We start from the raw sequence: 21,012 nt of genomic DNA on the forward strand, positions 1-21,012 counted from the left end.
GCTTCTTTCGTTTCCAGTCATCGTTGCCTTTCTCCGGTTCGGTCCTTTCGTTGTTCCTAGGGCGTTCCTTACCTTGCAGTTTCCAATTAAAGCTTTGGTTTTCGATTTTAGATTTTTTCTAGTTCTTAACAAAATGAGCACAGGTAAACCCCAGTCATTTTTTAAAATCATTTTCTGTCCATTGTTGTGCAGGATGCCCTGAGCCCGCTGGACGTCAGTGGTAAGGGTCACGTGGACAGAGCCATAGCTGTGAGGTTATTCAGTCGAGTGAGGCCTCCAGGTGTGGTGATAAGTTTCTTTACAGAACTTGGTCATAGTTTGTTTTAAACAGGCTGTTAAGGTTGTATTGGCCTTTCGTTTTGGACGCTTTTCTTTTTCTTTTTTTTTTTTTATTTTCACATCGAAAACAATGTCAGCTTGTTAGCCGTTGACGTTATTTTATTGTGGGACTCGTCTTTTGAAGCTCCACCTAATTTGTTTTAGGTTTTCGCGCTATTATGGCGTTGCCCAAGAAAACATTGTGGGTATTATTAAACTTCTTAATTGTAGGGTTGCAAGATATGTCGATAATGTTGAGGATTGATAATGGCATTATGATAAAAAGTAGTTTAGTCATTGGAATTGTGCATTAGGCAGTCATTCACACATCGAGTTGTACACGGTTCATAGCCAACGAAGCGTGCGGACAGCCCATGTGTTCGAGGCAAGTGTGTTTACTGACCAAGAGAATAATTTCAATCAAATATGTATTTAGTATCTATGTATATTAAGGATACATTACTTATGTGGCTTTTCCTCAATATGTATATGAACTGATAGTCTAGTATTGCGTTCACATTAGGTCGAAATGTATTTAGTCTGATAACGAATAAACATGTTTCTCTATGTGAAGTGTACACATATGGCGGTGCGAATCATCAACTGTCTCATGAGGTAGTTTCGATTGAAACCAGACGAAACACGTCGGTTAAACATAGGGGCCGAGAGCGAAGAGGAAGCGTGTGTGAAGGGTTTGGCGATTGACATTAAGCCACAGAATGAATGCATCAGTACGACCGAGCTTCACTTTTCGGTTCATGTATAATTATAAAGATTTATGCTTGTTGCGCAAAAATCGAATCAATGATAAGACCAGGCGTAATGGTTTGAACTAAACAGACACAGAATGTGCAAAATGCAAATACAAATATGTTAAGGTGAAACGTGTTTCTTGTAACCTTGTTTAGTCCAAACACGTTTCGCTGCTTAGGTGAACTTAGCTTAACAGTGAAGGCCCGTTTAAACGGTTTCAACATTTCCTTCAACGTGCGTTCAACAGTTATTAAACTAAATTTCTCAAACTCATTAATAATTCATGAAGAGAAAACAAAGGAAATCATTACCGTGTAGGAGGTTTGGAAATGTGATCGTAATTATCATAAAATTTTGTGAACTATTGCTTCGAATTATCAATAGTTTGAAAAGCTATATCAAACACTCGAAAGAGTGTTTCCTCCTATTTCCAAACACCTCGAAGTTGGTTAAAAAAAAGTCGGCTACGCCTCGTTTTTCCAACCTACTTCTCGGTGTTTGGAAATCGGAGGAAACAATCTTCCTCGTGTTTTGATCCATTACGTCGGGGACGTTTGAACAGGTCGTTCAACATTGTTGAAAGCGTAAAAAAATGTTGAAAGCTTGTTGAAAGTTTGTTGAATCAAATTTAAATTGGTATAAACTTTCATTCAACATCGATTCAGCGTTTTTTTTTTTCTTAAAAATGTTGAATTGCGTTGAAGCCGCTTGAACACTCCGTTCATCCAACATTTGCCCAACATCCTTTCAACTTTTGTTGGACGAATGTTGGGCAAATATTGAAACGGTTTAAACGGGCCTTAATAAACAAACCAGAACGTGCGATTGTTCATAATTAGGAGGCTCTCTGCAATAACAAATTATTTTACATTGTATTATGTGTTTTGTTTTGTTCTCTGCAGTTGGCGGCATCGGAGTCAAGGAACATTTTGAAGTGAACGTGTGTCCACTGGCCGTTCGTCTAACGCACCGCATGTTCAAGAAAGTTATGGTGTTTTTCTTTCCTCAAAGAGCGCATGAGTACGAGGGTGAAGTGGGAGAAGTTGAACTTGGCTTCAGAGGTCAGCTCTATAGGACACTAATAATAATAATAATAATAATAATAATAATAATAATAATAATAATAATAATAATAATAATAATAATAGTAGGCATCCTTCAGTCTCGGGAGACAATGGTGTGCGCCCTGTTGGGTCAGTCTTTCTGCTGAGAGCAGTGCCGGATGTGGCTCAGTAGTCCAATCCTAGCATGGCATTTGGAATTTATAACTTGACAACTTGACCCTCCAGATGAAAGGTTGAATTAAAAAAAGACTAGTAAACGTACAAGATATAAATCATCCGATAAAAGCAACCTGTTTGTTAATAAACAGGAAGCTGTTTCCAGCTTATACTCGGGCCATATTTGACTGTGTGGTGCGTAAAGCCGACAATCTTTTAACAGTGATAACCTCCAGCATCGCCAATTCCCTCAAATAGATAGCCTGCGAGCAAGCTCTCTTGGGGGTGGATCCTCTTTCCCCCTCCCGCCCCCGACCCCCAAGACAGCTTGCTCGCAGGCTACCAAATAGATAGATACAGAGATATAGTGAGGCAATAAGTTACCACCAGATAGAATTGCATTTCTTGCAGTCAGAGTGAAATACAGGGGAAAACGACATTTGTCATACGAATGCTTTTTATAATCCCCGGGCTTTAATCCTTACGTTTTCACCTTTCGTTTAGAGACAGAAACCATTTGTCCTAGACTGATTTAGTTGCCAAATTTTCGGTTAAACAAAACTAACCTTGAGGCACTCAGGTTAGCCTAAAAAACACTCCGGTTGGCCTAAAAGAGCGCTCCAGTTAGCCTAAATAGCACTTAGGTTAGCTTAAATAGCTCCCCGGTTAGCTTAACGGTCATGCCTCGCATGCCTCGCATGTTTTGTTCATGCCTCGCACGTCTGGCTCGCATATTGTAAACACTCCTCACGGCCCGAAAACAAAGAACGCTACCGAGAATTTAAAGAATTTGATAACACGACAGAAAACGTAACTCGTACCAGCCGAGTACAAAAAACGAGACCGAGAACAATAACTCGTGGCCCGAAGTCTTATCTCTCGGCCCATCGCGACCCCAAAAAGAAAAAAGAATTTGATAATGCTGCCGAAACCTTAACTCGGTCCGCCTTACGGCCCAAGTAATAATTTAAAAATAGATAAATAAACGCGATGGTTTTCTCGGACGGTCGTTGGCTTGCGTGGCTCGTTTAGTGTCATTTACTCAGAAAATTTATTTCGCTGCTTTAACAGGTATGGAAGTGGAGGACAAGGATGTGTTTAGTTACGATGACGAGGTAATGACCGTAAATGCTTGAATTAGCGCCCCCTTTAAATAAGCGCCCCCTTCGAATTAGCGCTAATGATGTTAAATAACGAAATAAGCGCCTCCTCGTACCAAAAAATTAAATAAGCGCCCGGGCGCTAATTCGAACATTTTGCGGTAACTACAGGGCTACATGTACAATGGTATGCGTTTATGATAAACGTTTGTTCTGGTCGGGATGAACGATATCCTTTCTATAGAAATGTAAATTCAGTGTCTCAAAGTGATCAGAGTCATTCATGAGTAATGAATGGAAAACACTTGGAATTCTCCCAAGAAAAGACATTTAAGTTGTTTAAATTTATAGTAGCATTCGTTCCCTTGTGTTTTTGAGTTTAAAGCTTGATCCAAGTTGGACATCTGTCTTTAGCTTGATATAGGGATGGCGCAATGGTGCCCGAGCACTGATTGTCTGCCACGGCTATGATCCGGGTTCCCAACCCACACTCCTCAAGAACCAGATTTCCCGGCATATTCCAATTCTATTCTCATTCACGGAAAAGCCGCGACGTGCTCCTTGTCACTTCTTTAAACCACGTGTTTTTGGATTGTCCATTTCCTATTGGCCCTTCAAGTCCGTGGGGTCCTCATAAGGTTTTTTTTACGCCCTGCTTGGCATATTTCGCCCTCTTTCCGCAAGTCCACTCTTAGTTTTTGGGTTTGTCCAGTTTTTCCCCTCCCACCTCCCTTTCAGCGACGCTGGAAAACCCTCAGCTTACTCTGCGCCTTAAGCAAAATTTTTTCGCCCATAACGTATCTTCTTTAAAGCACAGAGTGGCTATTATGTGAGTGTGAATTATTAACTATTTGGATTGCAGAAGACCTGCCTGAAAACCATCCTCGACCTATATATGGCTTCCTGTCTAGAATATCATCTTTTTTTGCTTGTTTTTTCAGGACATGTTAGCCCCTCCCACTGGGAGAACCACTTCTCTAAAGCGATCACCCAGCTCTGTATCCACGGTTTCATCCAAATCTGGCATGACTGTCACGGACTCCCCTCCGATGTCGCCCGCAATCAAGGACAAACCGGTAGACAGTCATTAGTATAAGTGTGAATAGGACGGTTGAGAGATAAGGGCAGCAAAATGTCCTGGTGTGGAAACACGGGCGACTTATAATTTACGCGATTTTTATGCGATTTTAGTCTGTTTTAAAAAGTAGTGCTCTGTTAGTTGACGATATGACAACAGTTAACCAGAGGAGGCAAGCTGAGATGAATTTGGAAACTAGAAATTACAACACGCCCTCCCCTCTCTTCAGCTGTCCTATTGTGTAAGCTTACTTTTGAGTTTAACTTACAATCTTCTTTAAGTGAGCTTTCTGGAAGACGCCCACGTATAAGATTGAAGTGTTTAAATCAATTCTAAACATAAACCACCACAGGAAAATTTCTGGTCAATTTTAACATTTATTGCTCTGACTCAATAGTTAGTAAGACCTTGTTGGTAATCATAAACAGCACTGCGGGAAAGTCAGACTGTCCAACAATTTTAAATTCATGGTCACACTCTGGCAATTAATCCACTGATACCAAAAACAGTAATCTTAAGTATGATTCTGCAAGTGAAAATTTGATACATGATGTACATTTTGCGGATACCGTGTTTTGTTTGCTTATCTGTCTGTTTCTTTATTGATTTGTTTTTTTAATTATTATTATTATTTCTTTTTTTACTCAGACCAAAACGAAGAGCAAATTTTATAAACGAATCAGTGACTATGATGACCTGGACAAAATGAAGGTAAACGGACCACTGTGCTAATAACGCCTAAGGAGTCGGCGAGGAGCAAATCTCCGAGCCAACTGTCAAAGATGTCCGCTTGACCCCTTTTGTTTGATGTTTTAGTTAAGTGGTCTTTGTTAGTTAAAAAAAAAAAAAAAAAAACAGCGTAAAGATGTAACTGACAGGTTCTTCTTCTCGTTTTTAGGAAAGAGCTTCCAAAAATAACACTTTCATCTATGTGAAGATCCCTGAAGTGTCCCTGCTAGTGAGCTACAAGGTTTGTTGTAAAAGTTCCTGGTGTCCATAAAGTTATCCAGCAAAATCAAAAAACAAAATGTAACCTGTATGTCATGTTCCTAATGTGGGTAGCTGTTGACTAGAGCGCATAGTCGCGAGGTTAACCACGCCCAAATTGTATTTGACTGCGACAAAAAAATCTACTAGTTTATTTGTTGTTCCGCAGGGTGAGAAAGATCGAAACATTATAGACGTGCATGACTTTAGCTTGGTGATTCCCACCCTGGAGTATCACAATCGTACATGGACGTGGCACGATCTTCTGATGGCCATGAAGAAAGACTGTATTAACGTGCTAGTATCACAGGTCAGAAAATGTCTCTTAACTGAGGACGGTGCCTACTATTACCGAAGTAATTTTGTGTGGTTTATTACTATGCGTGAAAAGCAGATCTTATCAAGGGTTATTGAAATCCAAAAAGAGAATTGGGGGTGACCACGCATTTTTTAGAGATAATTAAGAAACAATAATTCTAAAAAGTGCTAAAATACAAAGCAATGTATGGCATTTTTTTCTTTTTAAATCCCAAGAGCACTTGCTTAGTTCTGCTTTCTCCACATAGTTTTAAACCGCGCAAAAATATCGCTGTATTACAAGGCACCACCCACAGGAAACCCAAGTATCTCGAGATGCGCAGGACGTATGCGCAGTAACAAAAGCAGGCACTGTCCTACACTAGTCACGAGAAACCACGGTATCACGAAACGCGCAAACAAGGAACTTCGTTGCGGAAACAGTTCTGAATTTCATCGTTTTACCAAAAATTTTTCCCGTTTGCGCGCTCATACGATATTTGTTGAGGAAGTGAAATTTATTTATTTATTTACCGGGTAGGTCTGTCATTAATACTGAGCATTTTAGACCGTGAAATTTGCTTCCGTGAAGAAAAAGACAATTGTGCATTCGCTTACAAACAGGGAATCGATGCTGGTTTTTGCATCGAAGTTCACTCCTTTTCGAAGGCCCTTTGGCTCGCTGTCTAAGGCTTTTGGTTTATTCACAGTATTCTCCACAATCCACATACAGTATTTGTGCAACGCTTGACACTGAATTGATTCTGTTACAGAGCATTTGGTGGTAAGGATTTGTTTTAAAGCAGTCCCTTAAAATTACTTGAATCTTGTTCTGTCATTATTCATTTGTTCTTTTGTTCGTTTATTCATTTTCGCTTGACATTCCAAAAGGTAATGGGATAGCTCTTATGGTGTTAATTTGATATTTAAACAGCCTAAGTAGTATCAAACCACAAAAGTATGACGAGCAACCCCTGAGCTAGGTATGCCTCCCTTTCTGCCATGGTTTAAAATTCCTATCGTGATGTTAGTATTCATAAATTGCATTGATTCTCTGATGCCCCTTCTGATTCTGTTTTGCTTTTGGTTGTAGGCCATTAAAGAGAAGCTTCATCTTGTAGGCGGACATGGCGCGGAAACCAAGGAATCTAAATCACAAGCCAAGTAAGGCAAACTTAGCAAATGTACTTTGTGCAAACACGGTTTATCGAACGCAATCACGAGACAACAGTGCAGGAAAAATTTACATGTCTTCTTTTTCTTTAAGATTGTTCTAACTTTGAGGAAGTTAGTATTTATTCCGTGAATGTACTTCGTGCACTAATTGTTGGTGAATGATAATTAAGGACGGGCGTGTGTTGTAGATATTACGGAGTAATAATGTATTTCTCGTTTATGATCTTTTCCTGTTTGTGGTGATTATTTCAAAAGAGGAAAATCTCGGATTGCTTTTTCTTTGACATTACGTGCAACCACCGAATACTTTTCTTGGAAAGACCGTAAAACATTGTGTGCAATATTCACCCAACTCCACCCTTCTATTTCGTGGACACACGTTTTCGGCTTGATTGATATTACTAAACCAATAGGCCATTTCCGAGTTGCTTTGGACCTCATTATGAAAACGAGGCTTCGTGTATAGTTTTAATATGTAAATTAGATTTCATTCATATACAAACAAGACTGATTTTCACATGAAAAGCTTTGCATTTAGCTTCGCTTTCGTAATGAGATTCGAAGCATCTCGGAAATGGCCTGCTCAAAATGCCTGTTAACTAGCCACCAATCCGTTCTCGGAAAAAGGAAAGAATTATCTTTTTTATATACGTTTTTATTTATCATAACTCTTCTAATTTTTATCCTAGAGAGGAAGACAAGGCACGAATGCTGCTAGGCGGCTTTGTAAGTTGGCTGTCATGTTTATCCCTGATTCTCCGCTTACCCAGCACCCTCCCCCTGTAATCTGTTGTTTTTGTGTTTAAAATTTTTCCCATTTACTTAGGGACGATAATGATTAGGATGTCCTTCTTGTACCGTTTGTATTGTTTTTTCGCTCGAATTTGAAAGCTAGTTTTACGTAGCGTTATTATGAAACCTCTGGAAACTTTGCATTCAAAATGCTGGGGATCGCTTCATCTTTTTAACATTGTGAAGGAAGTAGTCAATACGTAGGAACTGGGATCTGGAGGGACATCCCCTGTTTCAGGAGCAGTGCAATCGTATGAGGCATTACGTATCCAATAAATATATGCTGGTGACAGGTCTGAAAAGCTGTCTCCTTTAAAGTACATTATCATATGGCCATAAGATAGTACAGGTAATTTGACATCAGTTGTGGTCGCTGGCCATTTCTCTGTCTAGAATATCAATTATATACCTTAACCCGTTCTGTTAAAAACGCCTGGTTAAATCAGTATAGCACATATACAGTCAAGTGTGCACTCTTCGTTCGGGGTGATGCTGTGTAACTTCCTCAGTTGAACTCTGTTGTTCTTATTACTTCAGCAGCCAAAAGACCAGCAGAAGAAGACCAAGAAAAAGTTGCTGAGTAAGTTGGTTAAAGTTGCCCGTGGATCAAAACGAAAAGGTTTGTTTCGTGAGTCTTTCGTGTGCTCTAGCAAAAGTAAGAAGTTTAAACACTCCTTGCCAGGTGGTGGTGGAAAAAGGAGCAGTGTTAAGGTTTTACAATGGTTCTGCATGTACAATCTACGGTGATTGTTAGTAACGTACGAATGCTAAAGATAATACTCGACTGAAGTTTGTGTTTTAAAGCGCTGTCAATCCGCAATGAATCCCTGAAAAATAGAAAACAAACAAAAAATGGACCAAAGTGAGCCCACCAAACAGAAGGCACAACAAAGACGGCAAGGTAAAACGCAACGTTTAGTCGCCAAAGGTTGAAAACAGAAATCACCAAATTCTTACCCTGCGAGCGGAGGACCTTCAACTTATTTAGAAAGATTGAAGGGCCTCTGCTTGCAGGGTACCAAATTCTGGATTCTGTGGAGAACATGAATCAGGACCGTGATCTCTCCTTGTGTCTATAAATAAAATAAATCGTTTATTAGACATCATACCTCGCTGTCGTACAACTGAATTATGTACAATATAGAAAAAAAAAGGAAAGATTAAATACAATAAAAATATTTGAAATTTAAAATTTATACGGGCTCCGATGGTGGCTTGATATATTCAACTTAGCGTAAACTTGGATTACGAGGGCAATTTTAGCACATAGCAAAGTTAGTATTAATTTCGACGCTTATTATGTTGTTCGTAAGCTCAGTTACTGTGGTCCTTAGACTCGATCGCTTACGATCGTTGATCTGTTTTTAGAGCTACCGAGCGATCGTTGGCGGCCATATCTAAATCAGCCTTAAGGCACATTACAACGCCCGTTAAAATTAAATACACCTGGCACTAATAGTCGTCATTGTTGCAATGCAAACTAAAGCGAATTTTTCATTCGACACAGGTCTACTCCAGCCCGACGGAGCGGGACCTGAGCCCGTAGATTTGGAAGAGGACGAGGATTTTGAGGAGTTCGGTACCCTGGACGACCAACCGGGAGAAGAGGAAGAGGAGTCTGGAAACGACTATGCCAATTGACGTAGAAGGGTCTCGAAACAACTACATTTCGCGCAGAGAATCACAAAGGGGTCTGAAAACTACGATTCCATTTTGACACAAGATGGGGAAACTACGATTCCTGTTGTAACAGAGGGTCCCGAAATTGCCATACCAATTATTGCGGAAGGGACTGGAAGCAACGATATCAAATAGCACAGGAGGACTGGACACTTCAATGTCCTCAGAGGATTTTTGAAACAGCGATCGATTCATTACATGATATTTACAGTCTACTTTCAAAGTGAATGGTGTAAATGATTCTACTCGTGCAATACACGTGAATTATTTAATAAAATACAAATCCAAGGTCTGAGTTTGGGAGAATTGAAAGTTAATGTAAACCGAGCCTTGGATAAGTTCTTTGAAATTCTCCCAAATCCTTCCCTTCTGCTCTTAAAAACAAAACCACAGTAATTACTTTAATTCACAAGAGAAACAAAAATATTTCAACCAGTCAGAATGTTAACCAAAAATAGGAACGTTGTGTTTTGGGGTTATAATCAGCGCCAAGCTTGAGAAAAGGCCTACAGTTAAGTTTGGGTTAGAAGGTGACACAATTTAACCAATCACAACGCTAATAATAGAGAGATTAAGCACCACGTTGATGGCAAACGGGAAACGGCAGAGATGACCACGTGACTATGATTATCCTTCATTTGCCGCTCGCTGTTTTCAGTTTCTCAGAAAAATTGAGCAGAATTGCGTTAGCATCTAAAGGCCAGAATAATTTTGCACTATCTTCAGATATGCACTCATTTTTTCAACAAAACATAAACGCGAATCTCACGTTTGCCGTAAACTTGGCGCTTAATCTCTCTAATGCTAAACTAACAGAAATGTGAACTACAATTGGAAACCGCTCTAAACTAACGCGTACAAAATGTAGCGTGATATTGTACCCGCAACCAGTAAGGGCCCGAGTAATAAAGATGAAGATTTTTATTAACAACGTTGAACACTTGAAACTTACTATTTACAGAACGCGTCGTCGTACTGCAAGTTTTCCAGATGATATCTATGATATTTGAATTGTATAGGTGGGGATTTTTAAATTATGAACGATTGTACATTTTGAATGATGTATGTGTATTACGAAAGAGAAATAAGACCACACATGTCTACTTGGAGTCTTCTTGTGAACTTATGCACCTACCAAATTCGCGCGTGAACTCCTCGTCTTCCCCTTATCATCGGCTTCCAACAAATGATAACGTTACCTCATGTTCTCTTGCTCTCCCTCTCGTGTTCTCGTCTCTAGGATTGAGAATAAGCTAAAACAACCGACACTGTATTTGCAGCTTTCAGTTTAATAGCCTCCTGTCATTTGGTGTATACGATGGCTCAACTCATTTCCTGCCTTAGAAAACTTCCACCCATGGCTGGTCTACGAGGGTGGCGGTGTTAGTATTCCTTTCCCAAGAATGGGTCTAGATCATGCATATTATACTACTAACCACTCCTGAACGGCTTCGAAATGGCTCAAGGAGCACACGGTCGGCAATTAACTTAACACCCGACATAGGTCAGTTTTCTGGGAAAAAATCTTATAAAACCTTGAGCCTCCATGAGTGCTATATCCTTGATGTTCTTTTGCAATCTTACACTTTGTCTTAAATTAATATAAACTCGTACGGCAAAAATAAAGCCTTAGTCCTGCGCTTGTTCGTGCGTGATTCGATGGGGAGTTTCGGCGTTTTGAACGCAGTCGCTGCGCAGAGTGAGTGGAGGATTGGTCAAGCGCTCCTCAGAGCTCCTTTGAGTCTGTGGCTCTTTGGAGGAAAGGGAAATCTTCCTTGTTGAATAGAAATCTGCTAGCGTTAGAGAATTGCATATAAAAACTCTTGGAGAGGTAATGATCTTACGAATTACCGTCATGTATTAGTATTCCCGTAATGGCTTAAGAATCCTAGCGGGTGTTTTATAACCACACTTTTTTGGGGGACAAGGCCGGATTTGTCTTTTTTGTCGCTGCCAACGTATATTAACCTAGTTTTTTCTGGGCTCTACATTCTACTGCCATGGCGTTACTCGAAGTTAATGTATGCGTTTGTTCTTTGAACTTGATACAAGTATTTTCGGAGCTATGTACTGACTGCCTTGGTACAACAAGTAGACTGCAAAGAGGACTGACAGAGAGCTCTTTAAAAACCCACAGCACCGAATACACGTGGGCTTTGGCTTGGCACACTAGTGTTCACGGTGCCTAGAGCCATAACACTCATTTAATTGCATTGCTAGCAAAGTATGCAATATTACGTTTGTTCCAGTTTTTCATTCTTTGGTAAACGCAGTCTAGGAGTAGCCTAAATGTCAGCCGTTTCCAGTTTAACTTCCGGCTACCCCTGGAGACCCGGATATACAGTACCTCTTCCAGACCTCTATTTTCATTGGTCCTCTAGTACTGTACATCCCATTGTTTTCTGCTGGGGATCCATTGTTCCCAACCAATGACCTATTGTTTCGTTCTCCAATCACAGACCTCGTCCCGGAGACGGCCTGATATTGGGAATGAATCGGAAAGGTGGTGGTAGAAGGTAAAGAGATTGCAGAGAAAAAAGACACAGGACAACAATTCTAATCTTCTTTTTACTTTCGCTAAAGTTTTCCTCGCATACCATCTTACTACTGGGGAAGGCGCGCGCGCGAGCATCACCACGCGTCTTCTGCGCGCTTTCAATATCCGCGACAGATGTAGGTAAGAGAAAGGCGAAAGTGTTGTGTGAGCCTAGTGTCTACAGTATTTCTGAAAGCAGGAAATGTTGGTTTATCTAAACTTTCAGTTGGTATAGATGAGGATTTTTTGCTGTTCAGCTGACGAGAAACAGATGAAAAAGCCTGGGAATGACTCATGTCCAAATATGGATATGCTATTGTATGGCGGGAAAGTCTCCTTGTCACTTCTTCTCGTCTATTCGGTTTTTAGCAAGTCCAGAGCTACACACAAAAAAGGCCAAAACACGGAGTTTATCACTTATGGAGAAAGGATTGGTAAGCGTATTTTTTTCCTTTGTCGTTTCCAATTACTGCGTTGTAACATTAACTTGTAGTGTCTAACTTTCGGCCGAAAGCAGTTAGAAAATTTGTTTGTAAAATTTACATTTTGCGACGAGTTTGTGCGTTACATTTGCTACTGAAAAGGACGGTTCCCAGTTGGGCTTCTAACTCTCGTTACAATGGACAAGTGAATTTTCATACTGTAAATGTGCTCCGCCAATTCCTCGGTATTTTCACAACTATTTTCTATATTTAAGCTTATAGCCAATATTTCTTTCCATGCAGCTAATGTACGCAAGCTTTAGTGATATCCCGAATGAACACCGACGCGACAGACTTCGTATTAATGCGATATTTAGGTTAGAAAATAGTTGATGGACGAAATTGTTTACCTTGAGGCAAAACAATTTGGTCGTCAGTAATAAGGAAGTGAGGGTTTCCACGGCAAGTTTTATCTTGTCCAGACCAGGTGATGCTTGTCAGTTTTGTGTAATGTTTTGCTTTTAGAGTTTACTGATCTTCTAACTTTATTTCAAGTTTTTTCCTTTTCTCTTCTTTATGTGGAAAATATTCACGTGAAACATTTGAATTCACATACATTCAACTTCCTTGGAAAAGAAGGGAGATGAACAATGGCTGCTAAATCTGTTTAATTAGACAACAATGACTTGTTATTTTGTTGTAATGATCTATAAATTTGCATTTTGGAAAAAAAAATATGAATTGGAAGTAAATTTGATGAGAAAGCATTTTTGGAATATTTAAGCTTGGCATCCTTGTAGTGTTCACACATTATACACTTAAAATTATGCATGGCCCCGAGGGAAACAGTAAGTTTTGTTTTCCCGAGAGACCTGATGTTTCCAGAGACGAAGTTAAGGGTAACACCAGGACTCGAGGGAAAACAAAACCAACTAGTTTCAGCGGCGAGGGACCGTTGCGTACATTAAGTACTTTGTTATATATTTAGACTTTCCCTTCAACAATCACAGCAAAACAAACAAACAACTGAGAGGGCAACAGCTGCCAAATTGTATCCCAGTCGGGATACATTTGTATTTCATCAGGGGCACGTGACCAAGAATCAACCAATCACAGTGCTCATTTTGTTGAATAAAAGTCTAGGTATATAACAAGGAGACTTATTATAGAACTTGATCCACAAACAGTTGATCAAAGGGACAAGCATAATGGTCATAAATATTGAGGAGGGCTTGTCCCTTTGATTGAAACTAGTTTGACGTGTCCATATGGGCTAAAATTTGGTCCCTGGGACTAACTTTTCAACAACAAAAAAACAGTTCGCATTATAGGACATAATAGTCCCTGTAACAAGCACCAGGAACTTGTCCCCACAGTTGTGTTGACCTTTACTGCCAATTATGTCCAACTTAAAGTTTCTGTGACAAAATTTGGTCTTTGAGATGCAACCTACCCATTCCTGATAGAAATAATAGTGTAACTGACTTAGTACAGTATAGACAACATAATTACTGAAAATTACTACAAATGGAAACAGTGATGGTCAAGTTTAACATAATATCAACCTAAATAATATTAGATATGATTTTCGCTTTTAAATTTCCCAGGTGCAGCCATCGTGGATAAATTTCATAACTTCATTGCATTGCCACTGTTGTTCTCTATTGTTTCACACAAAAAAACTTCTGTTTACTAACAATAGCAGCGACACAATGATGTCATGAAATCCAAGATGGCTGGGCCAGGAAAATTGAAAAGCGAAAATAGGCAACAATCATGTCTAATTTTAAGCACACTTAAATGTTATTTCTTCTTCTTAAACTAAAATTTTGAATTTAGACACCATTTCCAACAATTTACCAATAACAATTTACAATAGCAGCGACACAATGACGTCATGAAATCCAAGATGGCCGCGCCAGGGAAATTGAAAAGCAAAAATAGGCGACAATCAATTGTCTAATTTTAAGCACACTTGAGTGTTATTTCTATAACTTCTTAAACTAAAATTTTGAATTTAGACTCCATTTTTAACAATTTACCGTCCATTTGTTTTCGGAGCAGAGGTTCCCTTTAAGGTTTTAGACACATGTGAGCTTCTCACCTGTAACCATTTGCCCATTTGCTCTGCAAAAGAAATCTATTTGCCTCATTACTTTTTCCAAATTTGATGCTGTGCGATCATTCTGCTCCAGTCTTTGCTCAGTTAAACTTGGTCTATTTCATGCATCAGTTTTCTAATGGTAAATTAATATTTCCCAAAGTTTTTAAATTGCTTTTCCTCTGAACTCATAATAAGCACAGCTACAGTACCTGTTTTGTTACTCAATCTAAATTTTATCTTCCTTAGGTTGCCACTTATTGTGGTAAATATAATATTAGATTCAGGCCCCAAAATCTGGAACAAAATCAAAGACTTAATCAAGTCTCTTAAAGTAATCACTTGTTTAACAAAAAATTGAAGTAAAATTCATGAGCCTTTATCAATAATACATTACTTTGTATTAGTTGACACTTGTATGTACTTGTTGCACTTTTTTATTTCAATTAATTAATGAATTAATTATTATTTATTATTTTACTTGATCAAACAAATTAAATGTAAACATTTGCCACTCAACTATTGCAGGTCGTCATAGTTCAGTATTTCGGGTTCCATACAAACAACTTTCTTATTCAAATCACAATTAATTGTAATTTCTTTCTTTTTTGGTACAAATAAATCATTGTCGTCAAAATTGGGGGGAGCAGGGATGGCACAGTGGTGAGAGCACTTGCCTCCCACCAATGTGGTAAGCGAGAACAAAAATGTCCAGTCACTGACCTCCACCCCCGTACGATGTTGAGTCCATTTAAGGAAAATGCCTCGTGGGACTTGAACATTGTATGGGGGAGTAAAATGCATGGTAAATAGATAACATGGCTTCTTTAGTTGGGTGAGACTAAATTAGCACTTTAATAGTATACTTGGAAGATTTGACCCAAGACCTTTTGTCCTTGATTGGTGGTGTAAGACCTTCATAGCACAAATGTGGCACAAATTCTTAGATAGCCTTTAATGCAAGAATTGCATATTTTTATTAAAAAAAGATGAGGTTACTAGTACCATAGTTTTGTTTTGGTTTGCAGGATAAATTTTCAGAGGTTTGTAAGGAGCTTTTTGAGAATCCTGCAGAAACATCAGTTGGAAACTTTACTAAGTACATAACACAGGTGAGCAGTTACATTTTGTAATTAATTTAGCATACGTGTAAATTAAGTACAACAGCCTTGATCAAATACAGAGCATTTATAGAACACCTTGTACAAATTATTGTAGCTTCTTGATGGAAACATGAGTCACTCCAAGGTGAAATGGCCTATAAATTAGTGACTTGACAGTTGTGTGGTGGATCTGATTATTGGACAGCATTCTTGTTAACCTCATCAATCTAAGTTTTAATAAATCACCTTGGCTCTTGGCTCTCATTAAGTTTTGAATAATGTATGTGGCTCTACATGCAAGAAAAATAGCTGATTTGCTCCACTGAAGTTGCCAGTTACTATACTAATGACATCCCCTGTCTACTCAGATTTACACTGTCGTTATAATCAACCACCAGTACAAACTTGTCACATGTTATTCTACATTTAGTGAAATTGTACTTTTCTTTTATTCTAAAGTTCAAAGAACCCACACTACCCTTACTATATAACCCTAGTTTCTTTAAACCAGGGCCTGGTTATTCAAATTACATGTACATGTGGCACCAATGCATATGTTTGACCAATAAATACATAAATAACTTAAAAGACATGTAATACAGTACATTATCATCTATTACCCTTGGTGTTGGTAAGTGTTAATGCGATACGGTGGGGCCAAGCATTCAGATATTGGAAACAAATGACTGAAACTAAAAATGACATGGCTTAAAATCCCAATTGGGAGGAGGCTTTTATGAAATTCGAAACATATTTCTCTGTCCAGTGTCAGCAAGTGATATTAGTAAAAAAAATTCCATGGTCAAATTATTTTATAATCACCTATGGTTTTGCCAGGAATTTACGGGAATGTTAGACCTTGAAACTTTTCAGTTTAATAGCCCAGTAGCTAGTGACAGGTTTGATTTTACTTGGCAAAACCAATATTATTTTTCAGTCTTGCCAGGCTTGTCATGTTCACTTTCACTAATGTATTTTATGGGGGAGTATGGGTTTGGTAGAGGGGGTAGCACAGACATGTTTTATAGCATGTATTTAAATTATATTGATTAAGAAAAAGTCTCTGAAACTTTTAAATGTAGCCTCAGTTAATTTATTTTCAGGTTTTTACTTAACCCATTGCAGCCCACGTGTTTTTGACATTTTCACAAATTAGCATATTGTTAATAATTAACCCAATGTGCAGATCTCATCCTATAAATTTGTTTAAACATCTTTTCATTGAAAACACCTTTATAAATAGTGTTAGTATAAATTAACTGTAGTGGTTTTTTTAGCTGCAGCCTGAGTTTTACCCCAAGATATGCCCAAAGAAAGTGAAGAACTAACTTCAACATATTAGACTGTTTAGTAAATTTTGCATTTGTTCAAATCTTAACCCATATTTTGTCTTCAGGAGGGTTCTGTACTGTTAGTAGAGGATTCATATTATTGAGTTTCTTCAATGTTACTTTTCTCAGGAGCAACACACCGGACACATAGCCCACCTGACTGACTGTTTCAAGAATATAACTGATGCTATTGAGAAACTCAGTGAGACAGACAATGCCACTCTTGACCAGCTCTTTGAATTGGATTTTCATTTAATTATACCATTCCATAACATTTTTGTTTTGTTTGTGTTAGCTTGTTGTGTCAAGCTTGTACAGTGTATGCTTCATGTGTTTTGTGTGGTGCATAACAAATTTTCTTGGTTCCAGAATGAGTAACTGTTGTATTAAATTATTTGTTAGCATAATAATAACTATAATTTGTATCTTGCATGATTTATTTAACACAGCAGTATTTATAAAAGTGCACGGTTTTTCTGTTTTAAAGTAATTTAGCAGAATTTATTATTTTACTGTTTCTTCAAGGGAGTAGATTCAGTTGACTTTGAACTTTGTATGTTTTGTTTTATTTCCAATTTACTTCCCTGAAGTTCTTGAAGTGGTGCTTCATGATGATGTTGCATGCACACCAGATGCTGTGGAATTGTTGCTTTCCATGTTTGGTTTACTCAGTGTAAGTATGAAGATTTTCTATACTAGCATTAAAAAAATAAATCAATACATATACATGTACCAGTTTAAAGAGATGTATATGCCTAAATCATTTATGTTTCAAATTGGAAATGTGTGCAGCCATACTTTTAATAAAAATATTGGCATCTTTCCATAGAAAATTGCTATTTCAGAATATTCTCACCAGAAGTTATGAATATTTTAAGATAGAGAAACTAAGCTAGCAACTGTGTAGTTAGAGCCTGAGTTGGAAGAACATCAGTGAGAGATTCAGCTTGCACTTTTCTGCTAACAAAACTGTGGCAATTACTTTTTAAGTTATTGCTGTAAAAAGAAAGGTCACTCATACAGTATAGTTGAAGATGGAATTTTCCAATGTCATTAAACAAGGACCCAGTAAATCATGAAAATTCAGTCAGGATCATGAAAAATCATGTAAATTACATGAAATCTAAAGAGCCAATAGAAGAGCCAAAGCTAATAAAAGAGCCAAGGCAACCAGCCAGATAACAGATCTGTTTGACAATTTAACAAAAACCGTGATAAATGAAAGACCATCACAGTTTCTACGTAACTCAAGCAGCTACAAAAAGAAACTATAAAAGAAACCTTAAAAAAGAAAACCATTAATTCTAAAGAATGTGTGCTATATTTTTAACGGTGATATTCTGGTGTCGTGTCTTAAAGTACAAAATTATTTTTCACACATCCACAGGCTTCATGTGAGAAGTCTTCTCTAGGTAAGTAATTGAAATATCATAATTTACACGGTCATTATCTATTTAAATTACACGGTCATTATCTAAAGAAAGTATTCCAACTTGTTGATGTCTGTTAGTCATTTTCAAATTCTAAATAGCTACCTGTCTTGAGGGGGGTGAATAGGGGTATGTAAATCCGCCGATCCGCTAAAATTAATGGCTGAATCCGTCGATCCACTCAAAAAATCAACTAAATCCGAAATCCACAAATTGTTTGTTGCGTTAGATGATACGCGAGATACAAACCGACTTCAGTTGTTGGAGTTGCCTTGCGTGATATTGTGTTTTAGCGTTGAGGATGACTATCAACAAAATATTTATGTAACCAGCCTCTGTATCGAAACAAAATCTTGCACATACGAGAAAAAAGAACAAACTTGAACTTCCTAACAACCAAAATCCAAAATCCGGGCCCCAAAACTGGATAAAACCGCGATCCGCTGTGATCATAGGATCCGCAGATCGGTTAAAATTTCGCTCTGAATCCAGAATCCGGGCTAAAATATTTACCAAATCCGCCGATCCATAGACCTTTTCATCCCCCTCTGTCTTCACTGCTGGCTGCCACCTTAAATCTTGGCACAAAATTTGTCCAACTACACAGAAAACAAAACAAACCATTTATTATTTTTCTGTTTGCACTGGTTTAGCTATTAAGGGAAAGTAAAAAGCTGATTTTCTTTAAATTTAAACCTTAAGGCTAAAATGTAGTGACACAGAACTGTATTTCTTACATGATGACCAGGCTGCATGCACTTCTTGGTTCTATGGTGGTGGTACACAGCCGTTCTTAGTTGGTGGAGTCATCTGTCTATATAGCAAACTAATTTGGATTTCAAAGCCAAAATTAAACATTATTATTTTACACCCTTTTTTCCTTCTACCCCTTAAATTAAGCTTGTGATCAATATAATTATCATTATTGACTATCATGCAGTTTTCTACTCTGCTCTTTATATTAATTTGTTCGGCCGTTTCTATTTCCTTATTGACTGTGTGGTTGTTCCTGGGTTTTGATGTATTCATATTTCTCTTTTTTATGAAAGGCAAGAAAAAGTTGTCTTCATTGGTTCCAGTTCTAATTCATGACATTCTTTTGAATGAGAAAAGAGGCATTCCTCTGAGGATCGAAGTAAGTGTTAACTATAAACTACTTCATTCTGTGTCCATAACATGATAGCAATTAAGTCTGTATGCCAAGGTTGAACTAATTTGGAGGAAATTTGGTTTTTATCAGGCCAAATTGTCACTAAGTTGTGCCCTTTTTCCACTGAGCCCTTCATTTGTCATTTTTGTATTCCTTCCATGTCCAGTATACACGCTCATTTCTTTCCTGAAGAAGTTACTGATCACCAAATTAAATTTAATCACTTAAGGTAACGGTTTGGTATTTAGTGATAATGCTCTATGAACTCTGGCCCCAACATCTGTTGTTTTTTTTTAAAACCCATCTTGGGTTGCTGCAACTCCTGGTTATGTACTCCTTCTCTTCCCTTTTTTGTTAAATCTTTTTTCACTCCAAGTGATCACAGAAAACATGGAGGATGGCCTAAATGGTAAACAGACCAAACACATCAGCACTGAGAGCCAATTTGTAATCTGAATAAGCAAATGAGTGTTAAAAAAAGTTAAAGTATTTGCATACATGTACTTTATATTCTAGAAGTCTTTGAAAAATTAATTTCAAGATTAAAGTCATCAATTGGTGTATTTGAATCTGTTTATTTGGACTATTATTTATTTTTAGGCAATAAAGTTAACAAACTTGACACTTGGAGAAACTGAAAATGAAGGAAATGATCAAACAGAGGCCTTCAACTTGGCATTCAAGGAATTGTATGTCAATTTTTTCCCAATGTTTAGTTACTTGAACTAATATGTATAACTTTTATTTTTTCCAAGTGTTAATTAGTTCTGTTTAGAATATTCAATGTCTTGTAAACTGTACAGCATCATTAAGGAAAGAGTGTGAAAGCTCTGGGGTGGAAAGTACAGCAGATTATTCAGTGTACATGTAGCTAGTAGTCATCAAGAGATGTTAACTTAAATAATTACGTCAAGTTTTGACATGTATGATAGTTTTTTGTGGTGAAACAGATAATAATATTTTCTAAAAAGTTATAAAAGCTTATTTATGAACCGTGCAGTACCTAGTGAAACGTTTTATGATGCATGCTGGAACAGGACAAGGCCAGTGCAGTATATTTAACTCTGGTGTTCATAGGCATGTGCCCTCTCCCCAAGATTTGGTTATTGTCATTTGGGGGGGGGGGGGGGGAAACACCGACAATTTAGGTAAGAATTCTTGAAGAACAAATACATTAATTTTATCTTGATTACTAAAACGGAATGGCCATTTTGTGTTTGTTTGTGTCCTTCCTTTGTTTCAAATACAGTGTGTAATGACATGACCTTTCAATCATAACCTGCATATTAGAGGACCATTTTGTGGGGTTTCTCCTGCATTTTCTTTTGGAGAGCATGCAATCTTTGTTGTTTTTGAATTTGTGAGGACAAACTGCATTGTGAGTAAATTTGAGCCCAGTCTTGTCAAAACTACATGTTCACATTAACAGAATTTTGGTTCAATCAAGCAAGTGTCTCTGTCTTCTACGGTTGTAGCTAAGATCTTCTTTAGTAAGATTTCTCAAGTTGATTTTAAGTCTTGCTTGCAAATGAATCAAA

The 21,012-nt window shown here is 37.9% G+C and overlaps 2 protein-coding genes across 5 annotated transcripts in view; both read left to right on the forward strand.

The window, feature by feature from the left end:
• The window catches only part of LOC146464509 (bridge-like lipid transfer protein family member 2), a 64,766-nt gene extending 54,256 nt beyond the window's left edge, over positions 1–10,510 (forward strand). Inside the window, exons 60-70 of the mRNA XM_085129750.1 lie at positions 193–280; positions 1,974–2,132; positions 3,363–3,406; positions 4,333–4,467; positions 5,118–5,180; positions 5,368–5,439; positions 5,626–5,766; positions 6,847–6,917; positions 7,619–7,655; positions 8,259–8,340; positions 9,229–10,510. Of these exons, the coding sequence (XP_084985876.1) occupies positions 193–280; positions 1,974–2,132; positions 3,363–3,406; positions 4,333–4,467; positions 5,118–5,180; positions 5,368–5,439; positions 5,626–5,766; positions 6,847–6,917; positions 7,619–7,655; positions 8,259–8,340; positions 9,229–9,362 (1,026 nt within the window). The 3' untranslated portion in view covers positions 9,363–10,510. The remainder of the gene's footprint in view (positions 1–192; positions 281–1,973; positions 2,133–3,362; positions 3,407–4,332; positions 4,468–5,117; positions 5,181–5,367; positions 5,440–5,625; positions 5,767–6,846; positions 6,918–7,618; positions 7,656–8,258; positions 8,341–9,228) is intronic.
• A 1,721-nt stretch (positions 10,511–12,231) lies between these two features.
• Positions 12,232–21,012, forward strand: part of LOC146464510 (uncharacterized) — a 46,773-nt gene continuing 37,992 nt past the window's right edge. For 2 of the 4 annotated variants that reach the window (XM_085129698.1, XM_085129699.1), the window contains exons 1-7: positions 12,232–12,371; positions 15,489–15,572; positions 17,024–17,152; positions 17,475–17,567; positions 18,282–18,306; positions 19,374–19,459; positions 20,075–20,163. In XM_085129698.1, coding sequence (XP_084985824.1) covers positions 12,258–12,371; positions 15,489–15,572; positions 17,024–17,152; positions 17,475–17,567; positions 18,282–18,306; positions 19,374–19,459; positions 20,075–20,163 — 620 coding nt within the window. In that variant the 5' untranslated portion in view covers positions 12,232–12,257. The remainder of the gene's footprint in view (positions 12,372–15,488; positions 15,573–17,023; positions 17,153–17,474; positions 17,568–18,281; positions 18,307–19,373; positions 19,460–20,074; positions 20,164–21,012) is intronic. The other 2 variants (XM_085129696.1, XM_085129697.1) reach the window with 1 other exon arrangement.

This window comes from Pavona decussata, unplaced genomic scaffold, assembly GCF_977016875.1.
Source record: "Pavona decussata unplaced genomic scaffold, jaPavDecu1.1 SCAFFOLD_163, whole genome shotgun sequence".
NCBI lineage: Eukaryota > Metazoa > Cnidaria > Anthozoa > Scleractinia > Agariciidae > Pavona > Pavona decussata.